The sequence below is a fragment of the Stegostoma tigrinum genome, chromosome 14 (genome assembly GCF_030684315.1).
Source record: "Stegostoma tigrinum isolate sSteTig4 chromosome 14, sSteTig4.hap1, whole genome shotgun sequence".
Lineage (NCBI taxonomy): Eukaryota > Metazoa > Chordata > Chondrichthyes > Orectolobiformes > Stegostomatidae > Stegostoma > Stegostoma tigrinum.
Window position 1 is genome coordinate 43,533,510 of NC_081367.1, and position 25,923 is coordinate 43,559,432.

The following is a 25,923-nucleotide window of genomic DNA, read 5'->3' on the forward strand; positions in this document are numbered from 1 at the left end:
GCACTGAGTTTATCACAGTTTCCTCAACATTGATTGCAAGCAGGTAGCTTAACAATATAAAATGTTTACGTAAAGATTCCCTGCTAATTCGAGGCAAGGTGGACAAACCTGGAAGCCGTAAGTTCAATGCATGCAAGTTTGTGTTGCATTAACTTTATCTTAGCTGGTATAACAATCAAAGAAAGTGATCATTTTCATGATTACTATTTCTTCTATAATCACACCTGAGCAAGAGAGGGGGAAACAGAAATTAGGAAGTATCTTAAGAGAGTAGTATCCAAAATGTAACAAGATGGAAGCATTTTCACCTACCATCAGACAGAGGTCTTGAGTGGATAATCCATCTAAACCTTCCACTAAAGCTCCCAATATCATAGATACCAATTTTTGGCCAACTTGAATAACTCCAAGTGATAAGTGATGTAAAGAAATTGCTGAGCACACTGGATATAACGAGGGTTTATGGATTTTGGTGTAGTGTTGAAGACCTGTGCTCGAGGACTATTGCACCTTTTACCACACAGCAACAACACTGACTGCTGCCCCACAAAGTTGAAAATTGTCTAGGTATGTCCTAGATTGAACATTACAATCCAGTCTGGCCTATTACCACCTCATCTTCTTACTCCAAGTCATCGTGGAAGTGATACATGGTGACATGAGCTGCTTGCCAGTGTTCGGTTGGATCTACTTATGTTCCACCTGGTTTCAGATCTATTGCAACTTTGATCCAAGCATGGAAAAGAGAGCTTAATTCCTGAAGTGACGGCCCTTGACATTGATGTAACATTTTTGAGTTTTGTTGCAATGAACTGTAGAAAAATTAATCTCAATGCAGATTAGGGATAAACTCTCCACCAATTAATGTCTAGCACAAATGGAAATGGATATGATTGTCAAGACCAATGATCTCAGACCAGGATTTCACTGCATGAGATTTTTAAGCTTACGTTCAAGGCCCAAATCTCCGAAGCCACTTCATCAGTGATCTTCTCTCTGTTTTAGGATCAGTAGTGAAGATGTTCGCTAATGACGCACAGTGCACAATTTCATTCAAATTTCTTTCATAACAAGGCAGTCTGTGCCCACGTGCAGGAAGAAATGAACCAGGCCTGGAAATAACATTTGCGCCACACTAGTGAGATGCAAAGACCACCATGACAAGAGAGATACCAACCATCTTCCCTTGATATTCAAAGCCATTACCATAATTGTATCTGCTATGAACAATGTTGGTGACTGAAATCACTAAAAAAAATCAACTGAAGCAGATGCAAAAATACTGTAGCTGCAAGAATTGATCAAAGGCTGCGGGTGATTGATCCTCTGACTCCTCCAAGCTTCTTTACCATCTATAAGATACAATTTTGGAGTGAGCTGGATACTCTCCCCTGCCTAAATGAATGCACCTCCAACAACACTCAATCTCTTCATCATCCAAGATAAGCAGCCGGCTTGATCAACACCCTATCAATTACCTTCATTACTAGTGCAGTTGTCAAGAAAATTCAGTGTAGCTTCTTGCCCAAAGTTTCTTTGACGTTACCTCCAAAACTCGTGCCCCATCACTTAGAACAATGATTTCCAATGCATGCAATCATAGAACATAGAACATTACAGCACAGTACAGGCCCTTCGGCCCTCGATGTTGTGCCGACCCGTCATACCGATCTCAAGCCCAACTAACCTACACTATTCCATGTACGTCCATATGCTTGTCCAATGACGACTTAAATGTACCTAAAGCTGGCGAATCTACTACCGTTGCAGGCAAAGCGTTCCATTCCCTTACTACTCTGAGTAAAGAAACTACCTCTGACATCTGTCCTATATCTTTCACCCCTCAATTTAAAGCTGTGCCCCCTCATGCTCGCCGTCACCATCCTAGGAAAAAGGCTCTCCCTACCCACCCTATCTAACCCTCCTGATTATTTTATATGTTTCAATTAAGTCACCTCTCAACCTTCTTCTCTCTAATGAAAACAGCCTCAAGTCCCTCAGCTTTTCCTCGTAAGACCTTCCCTCCATACCAGGCAACATCCTAGTAAATCTCCTCTGCACCCTTTCCAAAGCTTCCACATCCTTCTTATAATGCGGTGACCAGAACTGTACACAATACTCCAAGTGTGGCCGCACCAGAGTTTTGTACAGCTTCACCATAACCTCTTGGTTCCGGAACTCGATCCCTCTATTAATAAAAGCTAAAACACTGTATGCCTTCTTAACAGCCCTGTCAACCTGGGTGGCAACTTTCAAGGATCTGTGTACATGGACACCGAGATCTCTCTGCTCATCTACACTGCTAAGAATCTTACCATTCGCCCAGTACTTTGCCTTCTGGTTACTCCTACCAAAGTGCATCACCTCACACTTGTCTGCATTAAACTCCATTTGCCACCTCTCAGCCCAGCTATGCAGCTTATCTATGTCTCTCTGCAACCTACAGCATCCTTCGTCACTATCCACAACTCCACCGACCTTAGTGTCGTCTGCAAATTTACTAACCCATCCTTCTACGCCCTCATCCAGGTCATTTATAAAAATGACAAACAGCAGTGGACCCAACACCGACCCTTGTGGGTCACCACTAGTAACTGGTCTCCAGGATGAACCTTTCCCATCAACTACCACCCTCTGTCTTCTTTCAGCAAGCCAATTTCCGATCCAAACTGCTATATCTCCCACAATTCCATTCCTCCGCATTTTGTACAATAGCCTACTGTGGTGAACCTTATCGAACGCCTTGCTGAAATCCATATACACCACATCAACCAGTTTACTCTCATCTACCTGTTTGGTCACCTTCTCAAAGAACTCAATAAGGTTTGTGAGGCACGACCTTCCCTTCACAAAACCGTGCTGACTATCCCTAATCAATATTCTTTTCTAGATGATTATAAATCCTATCCCTTATAACCTTTTCCAAGACTTTACCAACAACTGAGGTAAGGCTCACTGGTCTGTAATTACCAGGGTTGTCTCTACTCCCCTTCTTGAACAGGGGAACCACATTGCTATCCTCCAGTCATCTGGCACATATCCAGTAGACAATGACGAGTTAAAGATCAATGCCAAAGGCTCGGTAATCTCCTCCCTGGCTTCCCAGAGGATCCTAGGATAAGTCCCATCCGGCCCAGGGGACTTATCTGTCTTCACCTTCTGAAGGATTTCTAATACCTCTTCCGTGTGAACCTCAATCCCACCCAGTCTAGTAGCCTGTATCTCAGTATTCTCCTCGACAACATTGTCGTTTTCTAGAGTGAATACTGTTGAAAAATATTCATTTAGCGCTTCCCCTATCTCATCTGACTCCACACACAACTTACCACTACTATCCTTGATTGGGCCTAATCTTACTTTCATCATTCTTTTATTCCTTAAATACCTATAGAAAGCCTTAGGGTTTACCCTGATCCTATCCGCCAACAACTTCTCATGTCTCATCATATTGACAGATTGATCATAGAGTCTATCACAATTGATCTCATTGCTCATCCATGTTCCTTCACTATGCGTGTCTGACAATCGATGTCACCACTTCCCTGCGTTCCCTCACTGCACACATATTGATCATCATGCCATAGCATGATCTCTATATCAGGAAGCTACAAGGCTAGAAGAAAGTAGATACTCTGAACGGGCTTTGCCATTTTGTTGCATTGGATGTCAGCTTGGTTAAGTTGGACCATCATTGCAGGGTAATGTAAGTTTCGTGGGAGCAATGTAAACAAATGAATAATAGATATATTATGAACTAATGTGTGAAGCCAGTATATTACATTGTTAAATTCTAGGCAGCTGTTTAGCCTATCATGTCCATACAGACTCTCTGCAAGAGCAGCTCAACTAGTCCCTCTCCTTTGCCCATATCCTGTAGGACTGCGGGTTTTTTCCATCAGTTATTTATGTAATGGGATTAGGGTGAGATCAGTTGTCAGGCACGCACCCTGAAGAAATGCAGGCAGATAGTGTTATCAAATGTCAGAGGCTCTACAATTGATCTGTCAATTAATATCAGAGCAACACAAACCAGAGGCCGTGGAAACAAATGGTGGTGACCTTCGATATCTCCACACTTGCGAGCAGCTGGCAGCGTTCTGGTTTACCAGAAGCGTGGATCCAAAAGCGTACCAGAATAATGACCATTAGCAAGTGACGCTATGACTAGCAAGGTGAAGTAATAATGATGAGTGATGAGCCTATACCATCTAAAAAGAAGCCTAAAATATGGAATGTTAAAATGAAGTTCTACTCAAAATTACAAAAGAAGAAAGCATTTGACTTATGTGTTATCAAAGTATCTTGATAAGTGAAAAGGGAAATTTGGAATGCCACTACACAACAATGCATGGTAAATGCAAGGCATGCTCTCCCTTGAGAAGGATGCTTTAGACAAAGAAAATTGACCAACTGAAGGGCATTTATAAAGTTCAGCAATTTATTTTTTCCTAAATAAACAGTAAAAGGCAGGGTCTGCACTGAAACACCATTTCACATTATGGCAAAAAACAAAAGCTCATTCACAGACGGCAAAGTAATCATTGAAGCACTGATTGTGAGCTCTGACTCCTTATTCATAGACAAGAAGAAATAATAACAGCAATCCAGAGCATATCACTTGGTGCTAGCGCAGTAACAAGATGAATGGAATCTGTGTCTGAAGATGACTTTTGGCAAACCCAGCACAATGTGAAGGACTATGGATGCTTCTCACTGCAGTTTGATGAATGCATCACCATGACACAGTCTAGCTAATTGCTTTTGTGCACATGGTTCTTCAGGCTGTAACAACTAAGGAGAATTTTCTCACCCAGCATCAAATTCAAAAAGATATGTGCTTGAGAAAAATATTCCAGTCAAGAAGCAGATTTCCACGACAGCAGATGGTGCACCAGCCATGCTTGGTACTAATGTTGGCTTTGGTGCATTTTGAAGAAATGATTCTGATTTCTCCTATTTGGTCAGTCATCACTGTATAATCCACAGCAAGCATCAGTGACTAAAGTTATGGATTTTTCTCCTGTAATGAAGTCGTTGTTAAGATTGTAAACTTGAGTTGAGCAAAAACACTTCAATACCACTTGTTTAAATTCTTATTTGATGAACTCAGTGCTGTCTATGGTGATGGGAGGTGGTTAATTTGAGGGAAGGAGCTGCAAATCTGATGCTTTAAATTAAAGAATGAAGTTTGCAGTGAGCTGTCAGACAGTGCTTTGTTGCTCAACTTTGGGTTCTTTACAGCCATAACATCGAAACTATCAAGATGAACTGTGAACTGAAGGAAAGGGCAGAGACTTAGCGTACATAATTAGCTTTGAATACACTTAGTTTGAAACTGGCATGTGATCCTCTCAGTTAAATAATAAAATGCTGAAATGGAGAAAACACTAGAAAGAAGAAAAATAGTTCCATTTCTAAAATTTCTGTGCACAACTGAATACGTTAGCAGAGGAATTCAACAGGCGGTTTTAGGAATTAGAGATATTATGGAGCAAATCATCGTGTTTGTCTCAAATCTCTTCCTTCAAGTAAATTTGACTGTGCCGGTGGCCAAATTCCACCAGGCTTTTGATTTACAGGGGAGTGGAATTGATTCGGAGAAAATTACTGTGCAAAGTTATGTTGAGCTGAAGTCAGCTCAGTGGGCAGTGATTTTTGGGGATTTGTAAACAGAACTACTAAATCCAATCATCCTTTTAAAGTGAAAGCTGACTTTGACAGTGTTCCGTCAAATCAGGATAAGCAAGCCCAATTATTGCAGCCCTCTCAGATATCCATCTGATGAACGGTTTATGAAGAACTGTCTCCAATTACAACCCAGCCTTGAAGACACTGCTAAAATACAGGCACAGATGTCACATTGGGACTTGGCGACCAGAGGACAGAAGGCATGAATAATATATACATTTGGTTTAAAATTTATATAGCACTGAAATTCAACAATATTCTATATTTACTTCAAGATCATGGGTTGTACTTAAATTTAATAAGTGATGTTCTGCAGAAAAAGTTTGGAGACCATTGACTTAGAAGGACAAGGCCTGGTATCATCACCACCTTCGTTTCCCACTGCATGTCACAGATCATTCTAACAAAGAAATATATCACCTTGCTTGTCACTGTATCAAAATCATGTAACACCTTTTGCAGACCTGTGGGAAGAAGAGCTATTCAGCATTTAGGAAACATCAGTGCTTCTTGCTGTCAATTCATAGCCTTGTGCTCTGCTTCAAAAAGATCTTGATAGATACATCCGTGATAATGGGAATTGCAGATGCTGGAGAATCCAGGATAATGAAATGTGAGGCTGGATGAACACAGCAGGCCCAGCAGCACCTCAGGAGCACAAAAGCTGACGTTTCGGGCCTAGACCCTTCATCAGAGAGGGGGATGGGGAGAGGGAACTGGAATAAATAGGGAGAGAGGGGGAAGCGGACCGAAGATGGAGAGAAAAGAAGATAAGTGGAGAGGAGAGTATAGGTGGGGAGGTAGGGAGGGGATAGGTCAGTCCAGGGAAGACGGACAGGTCAAGGAGGTGGGATGAGGTTAGTAGGTAGGAGATGGAGGTGCGGCTTGGGGTGGAAGGAAGGGATGGGTGAGAGGAAGAACAGGTTAGGGAGGCAGAGACAGGTTGGACTGGTTTTGGGATGCAGTGGGTGTAGGGGAAGAGCTGGGCTGGTTGTGTGGCGCAGTGCGGGGAGGGGACGAACTGGGCTGGTTTTGGGATGCGGTGGGGGAAGGGGAGATTTTGAAGCTGGTGAAGTCCACATTGATATATCATTGGGCTGCAGGGTTCCCACGCGGAATATGAGTTGCTGTTCCTGCAACCTTCGGATGGCATCATTGTGGCACTGCAGGAGGCCCATGATGGACATGTCATCTAAAGAATGGGAGGGGGAGTGGAACCCCTCCAACCCCACCCACACCCGGCACCTTCCCCTGTAACCGCAGGAAATGCTACACTTGTACCCACACCTCGTCCCTCACCCCTATCCCAGGCCCCATGATGACTTTCCACATTAAGCAGAGGTTCACCTGCACATCTGCCAATGTGGTATACTGCATCCACTGTACCCAGTGTGGCTTCCTCTACATTGGGGAAACCAAGCGGAGGCTTGGGGACCGCTTTGCAGAACACCTCCGCTCGGTTCGCAATAAACAACTGCACCTCCCAGTCGCAAACCATTTCCACTCCCCCTCCCATTCTTTAGATGATATGTCCATCATGGGCCTCCTGCAGTGCCACAACGATGCCACCCGAAGGTTGCAGGAACAGCAACTCATATTCCACTTGGGAACCCTGCAGCCCAATGGTATCAATGTGGACTTCACCAGCTTCAAAATCTCCCCTTCCCCCACCGCATCCCAAACCAGCCCAGTTCGTCCCCTCCCCCCACTGCACCATGCAACCAGCCCAGCTCTTCCCCTCCACCCACTACATCCCAAAACCAGTCCAACCTGTCTCTGCCTCCTTAACCTGTTCTTCCTCTCACCCATCCCTTCCTCCCACCCCATGCTGCACCTCCATCTCCTACCTACCAACCTCATCCCACCTCCTTTACCTGTCCGTCTTCCCTGGACTGACCTATCCCCTCTCTACCTCCCCACCTATACTCTCCTCTCCACCTATCTTCTTTTCTCTCCATCTTCGGTCCGCCTCCCCCTCTCTCCCTATATATTCCAGAACCCTCACCCCATCGCCCTCTCTGATGAAGGGTCTAGGCCCGAAACGTCAGCTTTTGTGCTCCTGAGATGCTGCTGGGCCTGCTGTGTTCATCCAGCCCCACATCTCATTATCTTGATAGATACATCCTGTTGATTTGTCTTTTTTGCCTAGTAGATGCAGAATACGGGATAGATTGTTTGTTTAACCTTCCCCCATAGAGTAAATGACAACTTTTCTTCCCTGTTCCCCTGCCTTCACAGGAACTATTCAAACAATTTCTATCGCTGAAGTTCACACACAAACTCATCCTATGTTGCATGTTTTTCATAAGAACAAAGGTGTAGCTGGTATTTATATGGATCTATGTTTACAATATGACTGTAACATATTTGTTAATTGAGCAATTGTCACTACTTATCAATTTCTTGAGGTATCTTGTCTATCAAATACCACCTTTTGTAAATGAAAAGATGTAATGTTATAGTACAGCTTGTATTTCTGTTTGGTTATGGGAGGAGAAATGGGTCTGCTTACATAACAGTTGAGGGATTATTATATTGAAGACCAGTTTAACAACTTTAATATTTCATCAGAATAGGGAATGATTGAGAGTAAGTGCTGTAAATTTTTATCGAATTGCATCATCATAATTTGCTCTTTTTGCTCATGCTTTGTTAAAATCATGTGAATTTTGATAAAAATGCATTGGTTGATGAAAATAAGTTATTACTGCAGAATATTTGCTTGAAAGAAGAGAACTAGCGAGTTTTGAGAAGATTTGTAGCTCAGGTTGAGGTTCTGGATGTGAGTTTGCTCGCTGAGCTGGAAGGTTCGTTTTCAGACGTTTCGTCACCATACTAGGTAACATCATCAGTGAGCCTCCGACGAAGCGCTGGTGTTATGTCCCACTTTCTATTTATCTGTTTAGGTTTCCTTGGGTTGGTGATGTCATTGCCTGCGATGGTGATGTCATTTCCTGTTCTTTTTCTCAGGGGATGGTAGATTGGCTCCAAATCAATGTGTTTGTTGATGGAGTTCCGGTTGGAATGCCATGCTTCTAGGAATTCTCGTGCGTGTCTTCGTTTGGCTTGTCCTAGGGTGGATGTGTTGTCCCAATCAAAGTGGTGTCCTTCCTCATCTGTATGTAAGGATACGAGTGATAGTGGGTCATGTCGTTTTGTGGCTAGTTGATGTTCATGTATCCTGGTGGCTAGCTTTCTGCCAGTTTGTCCAATGTGGTGTTTGTCACAGTTCTTGCAAGGTATTTTGTAGATGACGTTCGTTTTATTTGTTGTCTGTATAGGGTCTTTTAAGTTCATTAGCTGCTGTTTTAGCGTGTTGGTGGGTTTGTGGGCTACCCTGATGCCAAGGGGTCCGAGTAGTCTGGCAGTCATTTCGGAAATGTCTTTGATGTAGGGGAGAGTGGTTATGGTTTCTGAGCCCGTTTTGTCTGTTTGTTTGGGTTTATTGCTGAGGAATCGGCGGACTGTGTTCATAGGGTACCCGTTCTTTTTGAATACGCTGTATAGGTGATTTTCCTCTGCTCTGCGTAGTTCCTCTGTGCTGCAGTATGTGGTGGCTCGTTGGAATCATGTTCTAATGTTCTAATGCAGTTTCGTTTGTGGGAGAAGTGAAGCTGCATTAGAACATTATTCCAACGAGCCACCACACACTGCAGCACAGAGGAACTGTGCAGAGCAGAGGAAAATCACCTATACAGCGTATTCAAAAAGAATGGGTACCCTGTGAACACAGTCCGCCGATTCCTCAGCAATAAACCCAAACAAACAGACAAAACGGGCTCAGAAACCATAACCACTCTCCCCTACATCAAAGACATTTCTGAAATGACTGCCAGACTACTCGGACCTCTTGGCATCAGTGTAGCCCACAAACCCACCAACACGCTAAAACAGCAGCTAATGAACTTGAAAGACCCTGTACAGACAACAAATAAAACAAACGTCATCTACAAAATACCTTGCAAGAACTGTGACAAACACTACATTGGACAAACTGGCAGAAAGCTAGCCACCAGGATACATGAACATCAACTAGCCACAAAACGACATGACCCACTATCACTCGTATCCTTACATACAGATAAGGAAGGACACCACTTTGATTGGGACAACACATCCATCCTAGGACAAGCCAAACAGAGACATGCACGAGAATTCCTAGAAGCATGGCATTCCAACCGGAACTCCATCAACAAACACATTGCTTTGGAGCCAATCTACCATCCCCTGAGAAAAAGAACAGGAAATGACATCACCAACCCAAGGAAACCTAACCAGATAAATAGAAAGTGGGACATAACACCAGCGCTTCGTTGGAGGCTCACTGATGATGTTACCTAGTATGGTGACGAAACGTCTGAAAACGAACCTTCCAGCTCAGCGAGCAAACTCACATCCAAAATAAGAGAACATTTGAAACAATTTTTGTTGACATTTTGTGCATGTACAAATGCATATTATTATATGAGTTGATTGTGATGTCCAGTGGTTTGGAGAATCTTATGGTTCAGTATTTCTTGCAACAGATTAGTTTAAAGATAGGGTTTAGAGGGATGTAGGCAAAATGGTGGTAAGTGGGACTACATTAATTTAGGATATCTAGTTGGCTTGGATGAGTGGGACCAAAGAGTCTATTTACTTGCTATGCGACCCTGATAAATCATTCATGATAGGCTGTTTATCTAAGATCTGAAATTTGTGTCATTATGCATGCCATTATGAGGGATGGTATATTCCAAACTGCCAAATTTCCTTCTAATTTTGGCTGAATATCGTACATTGAACTGTACAGAACAGGAGTGGGCCCTTCACCTGATGATGTTGTGCCAAACACGACACCAGATTAAACTAACTGCTTGCCCTTGACCCATATCTCTCCATTCCTTGCATATTGATGTGCTTATCTAAAAGTGTCTAAAATGCCCCTATCATCCAGGATGTCTGTCTCCACTACCACACCTGGTAATGTGTTCCACACTCCTACCGCTCTCTGTGTTTAAAAAAAAGCTTACCTTTGTATCTCCTTTGATCTTTCTCCCTCTCACCTAAATGTATATCCCCTGACTTTAGGTATTTTAACTCTGGGGAAGAGGTTCTGACTGTCAACCTTTATCAATGCACCTCATAATTTTATGGACTTCTATCAAGTCTCCACTCAGCTTCCATCACTCCAGAGAATACAACCCAAGTTCTTATAGGATCTCCTTATCGTTCATACCGTCTAAACCAGGTAGCATCCTTGTAAACCTCTTCTGTACTCTCTCCAAAGCCTCCACATCCTTCCTGTAATGTGGTGACCAGAACTGAACACAATATGGCCTAACTGAACTCTTATAAAGCTGCAACATGACACCCTGACTCTTACACTCAATTCCCTGACCACTAAGGGCAAGCATGACATTTGCTGTCTTTCACACCCTATCCACTTGTGTGGTCACTTTCAGGGAGCTATGGATTTGAATCCCAGGACCTTTCTGTACATCAATGCGATTCGGGGTCCTGCAATCAACTGTGTACTTTTCCTTAACATTTGATCTCCCAAGGTGCAGCACCTCACACTTAGCCAGATTAAACTCCATCTGCTTTTTCTCTGTCCTTATCTGCAACTGATCTATATGTTACTGTATCCTATGATAACCTTTTACACTACCCATCGATCTCTGTATTGTCCACAAATTTATTAACCCACCAATCTGTATTTTCATCCAAGTCGTTTGTATATATCACAAACAGCAAACATCCCAGTATGGATCGCTGTGGAACGCCACTAGTCACAGACCTCCAGCCTGAAAAGCAACCTCTCTGAAGAAGGGTCTAGGCCTGAAACGTCAGCTTTCCTGCTCCTATGGTGCTGCTTGGCCTGCTGTGTTCATCCAGCTCTACACCTTATTATCTTCCACAATACCCTCTGGCTTCTAGCGGCAAGACAATTCTGAATCCACGGAGCTAAGTCACTGTGGATCCTGTGCATCGTAATCTTCTGGATGAGCCTACCATGAGGGACATTATTTAAAGCCTTACTGAAATCCATGCAGACCACATCCACTGCTGTACCCTCACCAATCTCCTTTGTTACCTCCTTGAAAAATTCAGTTAGGTTAATAAGACATTGACCTCCCCTGCACAGAGCTATGCTGACTGTCCCTAATTAGGCCATGCTTTTCAAAATGTGTGTAAATCCTATCCCTAAGAATTCTCTACAGTAGCTTCCCAACTACTGATGTGAGACTCACCGCCTTGTAGTTTCCTGGATTATCCCCTTTTCCTTTCTGGAATAGAGGAACAACATTAGCTCCTTGCCAGTAATCCGAGACCTCTCCAGTAGCTAATGAGGATACGAAGACCTTGATCAAAGCCCAAGAAAACACCTTTCTTGCCTCTCTCAAAACCTGGGATAGATAACATTTGGCCCTGGGGACTTATCCACCTTAAAGCTCTTCAAGAAACTTAATTCCACTTCTTTCCTGATCTCAAAATGACGTGGCGTATTAGCATGCTTCACATACATCTCACTGTTCTCCATATCCTTCCCCTGGGTGAATACTGATGCAAAGTATTCACTCATTTAAGATCTTACGCATATTGTCTGCCTCCAAGCACAAATTCCCTCCTTTATCATTGAGTGGTTGTACTTTTTTTCTAGTTGTCTTCTTGTTTTTAATTAATGCATAGAATGCCTTTAACCATTCTTGCCAAGGTCATTTCATGACCCCTTCCTTGCTCTCCTAATTCCCTGCTTGAGTTCTTTCCTGCTTGCTTCATACTCCTCATGGACCCTGCCCGATTTCCCGATTTTAGCTTCCTAAACCTTACATATGCTTCTTTTATCCTTGTGACTAAATTGATAACCTCCCTCATTATCCAAGGGTTCTGCACCTTGCCATCTTTGTCCTTCCTTCTTTCTGTAACAAGCTGGTCCTGAACTCTCCTCAGCAGGTCTTCAAACAATTCCCACATGTCAAATGTGGACTTGCCTGATAACATCTCCTCCCAATTAACACTCCCTATTTCTTGCCTGATACTGATATAATTTACTCTGCCCTAATTTAGTATCTTGTTACAATGTCCTGACAGCCTTATTAGTACCTATCTTAAAACTTAAGAAACTGTTTCTAAAATGCTGTCCCACTGAAAAATCAGTCACCTGGCCAGGCTCATTAGCCAGTCAAGGTCCAGTATAGCCCCTCCTCTAGTTGGACTAACCACATACAGTTTCAAGAAACCCTCTTGGATGCACTTAACAAATTCTGCCCTATCTAGGCCTCTTGCTGTAACAGACTCCCAGTCAATATAGGAGAAGTCGCCCGCTATGACAATTCTGTTTTTATTGCATCTTTCCATAATCTGCCTATGTATTTGCTCCTCAATGCCTCAGTGGCTGTTGGGTGGTGGGGGCCTGTAGTATAATCCCATCAGAGCGATTGCGCCCATCTTGTTTTTGAGTTCTACCCATATTGTATGAGTGGATGAGCCCTCATCAGTGTCCTTCTTAAGTGCAGATGCCACATTCTCCCTGTTCTATTTTGTGCAATTATTTCCTATCTTTTCTGATAGGCAGAAAATGCCATCTTGATGGACGTTTGAATATTTATACTGAAATTTACTTGTCTGATTGGTGTATTTAAAATAAAGATATATTGCGATACAAGGCATCAAAAGGTAATACGTGATCGCCAAAAACAAATTACTAGGTCCTCTTAGAAGATATTTTCCTCAATTTTTATGTGACAGCCTTTATAGCCTTCATGTACCTTTTGAGTGAGAAGAGAAAGGAAAAATCAGGGGGAAATAAGTAGTTTGTTTCTTGGGAGATTTGGGATACTGTCTTGGAAGTAAAATAAGCCTTAAAAATAAGGAATTTCGAAAATAGAAGATTGTAGAAGCAAAATTTGAAATCTGCTGAACAGATGTTCATCTCTCAAATGCTGCTTTCTATTTAACAGGACAAAGATGATGTGGATGAAAGAACATCACATTTCAAAAGCTATCTCGAAACTAGAGGTGCTGCATTGAGTCAGACAACGGAATTTTTGCCCTTTTATGCACTTCCATTTGTCCCCAATCCCACTGTGCATCCCTCTTTTAAGGAGCTTTTTCAGGTATGAATTTCTGCAGTTATCAGATAATGGTGTTTTACTCACATATAACCTTTCTAGATACGTAACCATTTCTTTGCCTTTTGATGACAGCTTTCTTCCATGAAAAGAGATATGACAAATTGCATTTCCTAAGGCCTTGTTTCACCATGACCTGTGAAAGGTGGCCATTCACGTACTGATGAAAACATTGCTGGCATGGTGATAGAAAGAAAGCATCATATTCTTTTGTATGCTACTCAGTGTTGTTGTATAGCAGTGTATCACATTTACACTGATCGGTTGAAATAAACTAGGCATGTACCAGTGCATAATACTAATTGGGAGACCTTTAAATTGCAATCTAATTGAAAGCCACATTAATTTGCAATGTCATAATTACTTGCGGCGATTAAGAGCACAATCTTTATACAGATTAGCACTTGTTTGTATTTCCATTCGCCATATTGTCTTTTTAATTCTTATTTCTGTTTTCATTATTGTGTGAATTAGTATTTAATAAGGAAATATTTACATTTGGATAGCAACTTGCGTAATATCTGAACGTCCCAAAGAGTTTTACAAGTAATGCAACACTTCTGAAATATAGACAAAGCTGACGACTAATATTTGGGAAGTCAAATTCCAAAATCAGTAATTAGACATACAGTAAGTTAATTTGTTTCAGCTGGTGTTTGCTGAAATATAAACGCTGGCCAGGCACAGTAATACTTTCCCTTTGTCTCTATGGGATCTTTTGTGCCTATTGGAGAGGGAATACTATTTAATACATGACCCAAGTTCACATTTGACTTTGTGTTCTTGGCTTCTTTCAAACAACTGTACAAGAGTACACCTGCTACCTAGTTTTGTTGTCATTTTGGGGAGACAGTTTTGTTTTTTTTTGTTTTTATTCATTTACAAGATGTGGATATCACTGATCAGGCCATATTTATTGCCCATCCATAATTGCCTAGAGGGCAGTTGAGAGTCAACCACACTGCAGTGGGTTGGAGCCACATGTAGGCCAGACTGAGTAAGGATGGCAGATTTATTTCCCTAAAGGACCTTAGTGAACCTGAAGGGTTTTCTGACAATCAGCAACTGTTTCACAGTCTTCATTTAAACCCTCAATTTCAGACTTCTTTTTTCATTATTACCAATTTTTTTAGACTAAAGGGAGTTTCAACGTTGCATTGTCAAAAATGATACATTGTGATCACTTGTTACCCATGTTGTTACCATTTTTTGATAACCCGTGGTGTCACTAATGTCTGGGGAATTTTTGAGAAATCTAGAAGGATCTGTCCTAATAGCATTTGCTACTTGATGTGTTCTTTGGGTAGTTAAACCATCGTTCATTTGTTCCCATGTTTGCTTCATGCTAAATTTGCAATGTTAAAATACAAACCTTATATATATTGGCATTGACTAATCCTTTCTCAGTCAATAATATTTGCATTTTTATTTGATTCAGTTTTATTTGGAATAAATGTATTGTTCTTTATTATTAAAGTGGCCTGGCTGATTTTTTATTTCTAATCGTAAACCTGGTATAGATTAAGATGTATATAGTTTGATCTTTTATCACCCTGGTTAAATTTAAAATCTGTTCTGAACAGTGGAAGTGGAACGAGAAATGTATCGGTTGGAGCAGTGATCTATTTATTAAATCTTTGTTGTCCAAGCATGATATTGCAGTTACCTTAATCTGCTTGGATGATCGAAATACATCATAAGATACTGAGTGCACAACATTTCTCATATTAATTAGCAGAAGAAAATGCTTACTATTGTTCTTTTCATCACTACTGAGATCGAAGATAGATCATCATTTCCCTGTAGCCATCAGGGCCCCAAGTTAATTGTGTCATTTACAGCTTCGAAAATTGTTTGTTTCCTGTCGTGTAAAGATCAAGTGTAGAACTAATGATTCAGGCAAAAGATTACCAAATGGACAATGGAATGTGTCTAGTCTTGCTGTAATCTGAGCAGAAAACTCAGAGAGTTGAGTAAAGGCATGTTCCATTTATTCCACATTTATTCCTATGTATCTGACACTCACACCAGGGGGCGAAACACAAAGGGTTTATCAGACTGATTTTGGGGATAGCAGGACTGATGAGTGGAGAGAGACTGGATTGATTAGGACCATCCTGATGACCGGGTTGTTGCGGGATGTGGAGGGAGTGGGTAGTTCAGAACTGGGGGTCACAGTCTAAAGAGTACTGACTGAGATGAGGAGAGAAATCCCTACCCAGGAAGTAGGGAGCCCGTGGAATTCTCTGCCACAGAAATGGTCGAGGACAAAACATTGAATGTTTTTGAGAAGGTGTTAGTTATAGTTCTTGGTTGTCAATTGATCAAAGTGTATGGGGGAGAAAGCAGGGAGCGGGGCACTGAGTTGGATTTTCAGCCATGATTACATTGAATGACAAAGCAGGTTGGAAGGGCTAATTGGCCGATTCCCACACTTATTGAGGAAGAGATTTCAAAAAATTGAGGGGAAAAAAAATCTTCTTATATCTGTCTTAAATGTATGGATCTCTACTTTTTAAACAGTGAGCTCTGGTTTTAGACTTTACTAAGCCTACTCAACACACTGTTTCCTAGGAATCAGTCAAAGTAGGTTATATTCCCTGTGTGTGGAGGATGGAAGAAAATCCCAAAAGTTACATAATCTATTTTGCTACACAGAAATTTAGTATTGTGAGTCTTAAACTTTGATTTTAGAACTGAATTCTTCCTGTCTGACTTTCTGCTGAGTGAAAATACCTGAATATGCATTAGTAATTAAGATTACCAGGTAAAAATGGAAGACAACAATGAATATATTATTGTTGAAAGCAGGTTTGTGGTAAGATCTCAGGTTTCTGAGCTGCTGGTTTCCACCAGCTATGAAAAGAGCCCATTCACCAAATGTTGGAAATTAAGAAATGAATATTACATCTGTAACAGTCTCTTGTCCAGTTCATTCATTCAATGCAAGAGTATCTTGCAAAAATTGCTATTTTGTTGCCAAGTCTCTTTTTAAAATTCTATACTGAAAGTATTTTTTAAAATAATAGCTGTTTGTGTATTGCCTTTTTGTTCTTCTAATCATTGATGATATGAATTTGCTCTTTAGGATTCATGGTCTTTGGAATTGAAAATGAGACTTCAAAAATTTCTGGCTGCAACTTTGAAAGTGACCAATGCCCCAAAGCTGCTGTCTTTATTTGTATCCTTTTTACTGTTTATAGAAACATATAGTTCTTGCAACTCATATTTTTAGCTCTGCAAAGGGAGGAGAGGGAGGTGGAAACGGAAAAGTATCGTGGATGACTGTCGTTATTGTTGCAATGACTTAAGATCAGCAAGCAAGTAATAAACGAACATGGAAGTAGGATTTAGAGTTAATGTTTTGAGCCTGGTGAGCCTCAAAAGACGAGCAAGGTTCACAGGATCCGAAACATTAGATCTTGCTTTCTCGTCACAGATGCTGCCAGACCTGTTGAGCTTTTCCAGCAATGTCTGTTTTTATTTCTGATTTACAGCATCCACAGTTCCCTTGGTTATTTTTCGATTTCCCTTTATCACTATTTATTGATCAGTAGAAATGATGTAGTTGTTTTGCATTATAAATTTTCATTCATGGACATAGCTGCTGAAAATGTTACTTAGTAAAGGAATTGGGATGAAGATGCTTCTGGTGTGCAATGGTCTAGTTTGAAATCAGCCCAAGGTACAATGACATGTGGCCCATAGGTAAGGCCAGTTATGGAGTACACAATTTTTGTCATCCCAGAGGAAGACTAAACATGTTGGAAACTGTTAAGAGATAAGTGGCAAAGCTTATAGTGACTAATTTATTGAAAAGAAGGCTTCACTCAATTTTGCTCCAGAATAGAAGGCCGAGAAGAAATGTGAGTCTTTGAAATCATATGGCTGCTACCAATAAATGAAAGAAACAGGCTTTATTGTCTGGATGATGAGCACAGAGTTTTAGAGTACATTTACAAAATTAATCAGCCTGAGCTGGACCAGAGATTAGACATTTTCTATTGCTTATCAAGATGATGCTGAATATCAGACAATTTAAATGATTTTGCATCCTTTGATGGAGATAAAAAGGAATTGGATTAAAACCTTTAGTGTGGAATATGGTAGAGCAAGGCCAGTTAATTTTATATAGAGGTTAAGAACAGAGTAGAATGGCTGTAGATAGTAATGTAGAAAACGCAGCAGCCAGTACGCACACAACAAAGTCCCACAAACGACAGTATGACGATGACGAGATAATGGATATCAGTCAGTTGTGTTGTTCAGGTTTTACTGTAGCTGGATTTGGCAACAATAGGTAACTACTGATGTGTTGTAGTTTCAAAATGGAGTCATTGATTTAAAAGCTGGTATGAATAGATTGAGACACCTCTTAGAAGATGCTGAGCTGATATTGGAGGTAAACTTGCAAAGTAAATGAGATAGTATATAGACATATTACATCAACCACACAACTTGTTAAATACTGTTTTTTCATATAATAAAGTAGCATGAGCAAAGTTCCATCATTGTTTGCAAACCTGATAAAATTGTAACATTTTGATGCTGGGTGTAACAGTAGTGGCCCTTAACTTTTCTTTCAAAGAAAGAAAACGGACAGAATTCGAAAGGTAATGACTTTGAATTGAACTTATGGCTATTAATGTTGTCCTATTAGTTGTACAGAGAAAAAGAGTGACTGATCTGAGCATTACCAGGAACTTTTATATCTATTTATTAACAAATATAAAAATGTATCACAGTTTTCAAACTGTGTTCAAAATATATTGTTAATATTTTCAAATGCTTGTTCATTAAAATGTTTGCATTGTTTCTGAGCAGTAAAGGTAAATGTATTTGAGGTTGTAAATTATTCGTTGGCATTATCTGTAGCCAGGAAATTGTCATTCATTTATGTTCCTGTAGTTGTGAAATATTGTTAGCTGGAGTTCGCTAATCTGATCCTTTTGGGCTCACTGTTCCTGCTTTCAGACTCTGAATGTTCTTGTACAAAAAGTTAAGATCAAGTTATTACATATTTTGTGTCCTGAAATCTAAATTAATAACTTAGACCATCTGAATTCAAGTCCTACCATGACAGTTTGAGAATTTAATTTCAGTTTAAAATAAATTCTGGCAATAGAAAACTTGGAAGTGACCATTAAGCTGTTGGACCAATTCACTAATGCTCGTCAAGGAAGGTAACCTGTTGATCTATGTTTGGCTCAATGCAATTATGAGTTCTGTAACACAACACAAAGCTATTATAATATTTTTGTTCTCCTTGGAGGAATATGACAAATGAACTATTACATTTTTGTGGTAGAATTGTTCTTCGAGTTTTCTACAATGAATATTTATTCCACAAGGAATATTAACTGCTTACAGAGAATAATAAGTCTTTATGAAAATAAGAATAAGCTTTTTAAAAAAAAATCCAGAAAATTCAGGAAAAGCTTAGCAGGTCTGGCAGAATCTGTGGAGAGTGAAACAAAGTTATCATTTTCAGTATAATACTTCTGAAACCATTGATCTATTAATAAGTTTATTAATTTATGATCTTTATTATGTAAACTTCTCTTAAAGAGAAGTTTGTAGATAAAACTAGGTGTGATAATGTTCCCTTTATGTTTATTTTTTTCACATTAATTTTTTTTGTGGTTTATGACTTTAAAAAAATTTTCTTGTCTGCGAATTCAACAAGCAAGCATTTAAACTATGTGGTATATTCAGCAAGTACTGAACAATCACTATTTGCTTCTTGACTACATAGGTTCAGGTCTTGATACTGCCTGACACTTGGATCTTTCAATGTTTTGACGTATTTTGTAGTTATCTTCTGATAAGGGAAGGGTATTAGGAGAAGGGAAAATTTATCTCAATACAAAAACACTCCTGTTTGTTGATCACAAGGCCAGTGATCATTGAGAAATTTAGTGCACAAACTAAAAACCCAAGAAACATGGATGCTGGAAATAGAAAACAAAATCAGAAGTTGCTGGAAAAAGTCAGCAAGTCTGACAGAAACTCTGTTGTGAAGAAGGTCACAGGACCCAAAATGTTAACTTTGCTTTCTGTCCACAGATGCTGCCAGACCTGCTGAGTTTCCCAGCAATTTCTGATTTTGTTTCTGAACAAACTGTTCCTCTATCAGAAGAAAACATTTTAAAATGAGCAATCTATAATAGAAGAGTGTAACTCCAATTTTTAAATTTTCACAATTAAGCAAATTGTAGTAGTTTCTTCACATTCTGGTCTATTAAGGTAATTTATGAATAAAAATTTTGCTGGTTTTTTTTTCAAAATATTGTACAGTGTTGCTGGTGGGATCATTGGAATTGCCCGATGACAGCTGGTGCAATGGAATATTGTTTTATGAAATGGACAAAAAACATATTTTCAGTCAAAATGGGGGAAGCTTTATTCGGCATTCAACATTATTTTCTTAATTTAGTAACGTGATTTGAATGAAAAAATTTGACATTTTCAAGCACAGACATAAAATTAATGAACAAAAATAATAATCAGAAGTGAAAGCTGCAAAAGCTTCAATTTATAGTAACATGCTATCAACTCATTGCTTTGTTGAACATAGGTGAAACTTGATGCATGTGACAAGTTATTATAGACATTCTGTAAATTGGCAGCTTGCACATTTGGAGAAGTGATTAATGACCAAGAGTTTTGAAGGAATAGTTGTGAGCAGAAAATAAGGTTACAGGATAATTTTAAATTTAAGAAAGCAGTTTATGAAGAGAAAACTGCAAAAAGATGTCGATAGATTAAGTGAGTTGGAAAGATATGGCAAATGAAATGTCATTTGGGAAAACGTGAAATTATTTATTTTGATAGGAAGAATAAGAGTGTTTTTCTAAATGGCGAGATTACAGAGCTTTGAGATTCAGAGGGTTACAGGTGTCCTCCTGCTTGAAATACAAAAAGCTAATGTACAGGTGCCCAGGTAATATGGTAAGTCAATAGACTGTTATCATTTATTGTAAGGAAGATTATGCTTCAGTTACACAGGACACTTGAGACATCAGCTGAAGTACTGGTTACGATATTAATATCTTTGAGGAAAGATGTAAATGTATTAGCAGCAGTGCAGAGAAGGTTGACTGGACTAAAAACTGGAATGTCTGGGTTATCTAATAAGGAAAGGCTGGATTTGATTTGATTTGATGTATTATTGTCATGTATACTGAGATACAATAAAAAGTGTTATTTTCCATGTTAACCAGACAAATCCTACTTTACAAAAATATTTCAGGATAATAGAACAGAATACAAAATATAGTGTTTGAGTTACAGAGAAGGTGCAGAGAAAAATCAACTATAATATCAGAGATTCATTCATAATTCCGATAGCAGTTGTTCTTGAATCTGTTGGGACATTTTTGCAAACTTCTGTGTCTTCTGCCTGATAGAAGAGAGTGGAAAAGAGTATAACTGGGGTGGACAAGTCTTGATAATGTTGGTTGCTTTCTCAATACAGCAGGATGTGTAGATAGAGTCAGTGGAAAGAAGACTGGTTTTCATGATGGACTGGGCTGTGCTCACAACATCTGAAATTTTGTGTGGTCTTTGGTAGATCAGTTGCCATTCCAAGCTGTAATGCACCGGGATAGGATGTTTTCTGTGGTACATCTATAAAAATTTGTAAGCGTCATCATGGACACTGAATTTCCTTCGTCTTTTGAGAAAGTAGAGGCGTTGGTGTGCTTTCTTGACTGTGTGTCGACATGGATGGACCAGGACAGATTGTTGTTGACATTTACTCATCAGAGCCTGAAGCTCTTGACATCCTCCACCTCAGCATGATTGATACAGACAGGGGTGTGTCCTACACTTTGCCTCATGAAGTCGATGATCAGCTCCTTCATTTTGCTGACATTGAGGGAGACATCATTATCTTTGCACCATGCCACTAAACTCTCTTTCTCTTTCCTGTTAGCAGCCTCATTTTTATTTGAGATCTGACCCACTATGATCAACAACTTTGAAAATAGAGTTAGAGCTGAATTTGGCCACACAGCTATGAGTGCATAAGGAATATGTTAAGGGGCTGAGTACGCAGCCCTGTCAGGCACTGCTGTTGAGAATTGTTGTGGAGGTGGCTTTGTCACATCTTTACTGATTATGGTCAGTGGGTCAGGAAGTTGAGGATCCAGTTGCAGATGGAGAGCAGAGTCCAAGGTTTGGAGATGAGTTTGGTTGGTGTTAATGTGTTGAAGGTAGTGCTAAAGTCAATAAATAGGAATCTGATGTAGGTGCCCTTGTTGTCCAGATATTCCAAGGATGAGTGTACAGCCAGGGAGATGGCATGCAATACTACTACTATGACAGATGAATTGTGGTGTTTCAAGGCAATCTGGGAGGCTGGAATTGATGTGTGTCTTTACTAACCTGTCGAAGCATTAAATAATGATGGAGTCAGAGCCACTGGACGGTATTCTTTAAGGTATATTGCCTGATTTTTCTTTGACTCCAGGGAAGTAGTAGCCTTTTTGAAAAAGGTGGGAGCCTCGCATCATCGGAAGGAGAGGTTAAAGATGTTTGCAAATACTTCTGCCAGCTGGTCCATGCACGATCTGAATACGCAGCTGGGGACTCTGACCAGGCCGGTCCCTTTCTATGAGTTCACTGTCAAGAAGGCTGATCTGATGTCTATGGTGACTGTGGATACAGCTACACCTGAGACTGTTGGGGCAGGTGACATCATTTCACTGACCTTCTGCTCAAAATGAGCATAGAATGCATTGAACTCATGGGGGAGGGATGCATTATTGTCAGTGATTCCATGTGACTATTTCGTAGCCATTATATCGCGGAAGTTTTGCTGTGTCAATGTGTGCTCATGTGGCTAGCCTAGGACTGTAGTTTAGTCTGGTATTGTCTATTTGCATCCCTGATAGCTTTATGAAGGCTGTACCTAGATTTCCTGTTTAGGACAGGTCCACCTGGACACCTCAGACCTGGCCTTCAGCAGGGAGTGAAGCTTCCAGTTCATCTATAGTTTGTGTTTGGGGAACACTTGGATTAGCTCGTTTGACACGAAGTCCTCGACAAACTTACTGATGGCCTGTGAGAGTAATGGCATACTAATTGGGTTGGATGCTGTGTTCTTCAATATGGACCAGTCCACAACTCCAGGCAATCACATAGGAGCTCATCCGTTACTTCAGACCAGTATTCTATGACTTTCTATATCAGATCCTCATGCATCAGTTCTTACTGGTAAGCTGGGAAAAGGAGCATAGCCTTGTGGTCTGATGTCCAAAAATGCATGTGGGGTATGGAGTGGTAGGTGTCTTTGGTTGTGTAGCCGTGGTTGAGGGTGTTTGTGCCTCTGTTGGGACAGGAGAGACATTGTTGGTGTCTTGGTGGCACACTGAGATTGGCCTGATTGAAGTCACCAGCCATGGTGAACAGGGCATTCCATCTAAAGGCTACTTGTGGCAGTGTATATTTCATCAAGTGTGCTGTTCTGCATGGGGTGGGATGTAACCTGCTGTCAGCTTAGTAGAAGTAAACTCCCGTAGCAGGTAGCAGGGACGGCACTTCACCATTAGACACTCAAGGCCCAGGGAGCAGGAACTTGCCAGGGTCATCAGTTCGGAGCGCCAAGAGTTATTGATCAGGAAGCAGATCCCTCTGCCCTTTGCCTTGCCCGAGGACACCATGTGGTCCATCTGGTGGATTGAGAAACCTCCAGGTTGTAAGGTACACTCAGATGAACCAGAAGTAAGCCATGTCTCTCTCAAACAGAGCACACAACAGTCTCTCAATTCCGTTTGTTGGGTGAATTATACCTTGGACAGGCTCGGCTTGTGTCTGCTGGAGCTCTGAAGAGTAACAGGCAACTTGACTGATACGTATGAGAACCTGAGGGATCTGACAGGGTAGATGTCAAGGGGATGTTCCCTCTTATGGGAGAATCAAGAAAAAAGGGGTCACTGTTTAAAAATAGTGGGTCACCCATTTTAAAATGGAGATAAAGTAAAATTTCTTCTCACAGAAAATTATGTCTTTGAAACTTTCTTCTTGAAATGGCAGAGGAAATGAGTCTTTGAATATTCTGAGGACAGAAATGTGTAAAAGGTTTTCAGGAGCAGGCAGGAATGTGGAAACATGGTTGTAATCAAATTAGCCATGATTTTTTTTAAATGGCAGAGCTGAGCCCAAATGGCCTGTTCCTGCCCCAAATTTGAATGATATGTAAAACATTGTCAGTATCAAATAAACTAAGGACTGCCATAAACATACCATAAAGTATGAATGTGTAAACTGTACCTTTAAGTTTAGCACCCACTTCTGCAAATTGGCAGTTTAGACACTGGCATTTTTAACAATGTCTCCAGCAGAGCACAATGTTGAATGACTCCAGGTGTTCAGTGCATAAGTTGTTTTGAGTATTTATATATCTGAAATACAGTTTACAATATATTTACAAATTGATACAATCTGCATTTGCAGTCAAACAAGGATGTTAACTTTAGGAGGGTAAGGTGTGTGCTAAATGTGCACTGCCCATCTAAAGTTAACATGCTTGTTAAGTATATCTTTTACGAGCTTTGTTTTAGAAAGGATAGACAAACTCCCTTTTATACCCTTTGATTTAAAGATTTTTCTTTTGAGAAAAAAATGATTCAGAGAAAGAAGCCTTTAGCTTCTCAAGTTCATACTGGCTCTCAATAGAGATAATGGAGATAAAGACCTGATATTTGACATGACAACATGTGCTAAAATTGAACAGTAGTGTAATCAACAAGAGGGAGAGGTGAATTGAATAATTTTTATTCTCTCCTGTCCATAAAGTGTTTGTTTTTTAATTTTTTCACCTCTTTTCCATTTAGAAATGAGTAGTTGCGTGTTTCCCCAAATTCCATTTGTGAAAGCCACTTTAAAAGTGATGTATGTATATTCTTTAGAGTTAAGGCAAAGTAGGATTTATTACTGCATTCAATACTGGGGTTGGGGGGAGTATTTCACAATATAAATTCATAAACACATGCATCCAAAATAGGAAGAAAAGTGAAGGCAGTGGAAAGAAGTTCAAATGACAACATACTTTAATTTAAATGAATTACTGTTTAGTTTGAAAGACCAGTGAATTGGTGTTCGTTTGAGTTCCTTCACTTAGCTGAGCTTTGAAGTCCGTTCTGCGGGAGCTCCCACACAGTTGAATTCATGAAGAAGATACAGTAGTTGTAAGCTGGGAATTGGTTCACTTTGAAGGCAAGCCATATGGATCAGATTGGAGAGAGATTAAGATCAGAGGCAGGCATTTAGCTAATTCTGGAGTTGCTTACCCTTTGAGTGTTATGACGGAATAAACAAATAAACATCAAAGCTGTAGAGTAAATGTTAACTCAAACAAACTAGTAGTTTTAGGTTAGATTAGATTCCCGACAGTGTGGAAACAAGCCCCTCGGCCCAACAAGTCCACACCACCCCTTGAAGCATCCCACCCAGACCCATCCCCCTAATCTCCACACCCCTGAACACAATGGGCAATTTAACCTGGCCGATCCACCTTGCCTGCACATCTTTGGACTGTGGGAGAAAACTGGAGCACCTGGAGGAAACCCAGGCAGACACGGGAAGAATGTGCTAACTCCACACAGACAGTCTCCTGAGGTTGGAATCAAACCCGGGTCCCTGCTACTGTGAGGCTGCAGTGCTAACCACTGAGCCACCATGCCGTTTTAGTCATGACTGGGACGTTGAAGAGATGCTTCATTATTGAGGTAGAAATTGATGTCCTGGCCAAAAACCATTGCATTATGGGGTTTGTGGAGCAGTTTACCTGGCCAAGCCATAATGGGTTTTAAGGGTCTCCTTTGTTCAGAACAAGCTGAGGTAGACATCTTGTCTGCTAGTCCTTTGTGCTAGCTTGGCTGAAACATTCAGTGCGAGAAGTGTCATATTACAGGAAGAATATATGTGTTTCTGTCTTCTGGTTACTGCTGGTCAGAAATTGGCAGAAACAGTGCTCAACTGGTAATGTGATTAGTGGCACCATGTTGTGAGCCCAGCAAAGTATCCATTCTTTAAAAGAAATTTAAACAAGAGAACATAGTTCAGAACAAAACAAATTAGGATCTTTCTCTTCCTGTTCACTAATCATTAAATTTCT

At 40.5% G+C, this 25,923-nt stretch overlaps 1 protein-coding gene across 6 annotated transcripts in view; it reads left to right on the forward strand.

Moving 5' to 3' along the window:
• Positions 1-25,923, forward strand: part of LOC125457741 (lisH domain-containing protein ARMC9) — a 117,169-nt gene that overhangs the window by 15,486 nt on the left and 75,760 nt on the right. For all 6 annotated transcript variants that reach the window (XM_059651109.1, XM_059651113.1, XM_059651108.1 and 3 more), the window contains 3 exons: positions 13,632-13,787; positions 16,891-16,983; positions 18,391-18,415. In XM_059651109.1, the coding sequence (XP_059507092.1) occupies positions 13,632-13,787; positions 16,891-16,983; positions 18,391-18,415 (274 nt within the window). The remainder of the gene's footprint in view (positions 1-13,631; positions 13,788-16,890; positions 16,984-18,390; positions 18,416-25,923) is intronic.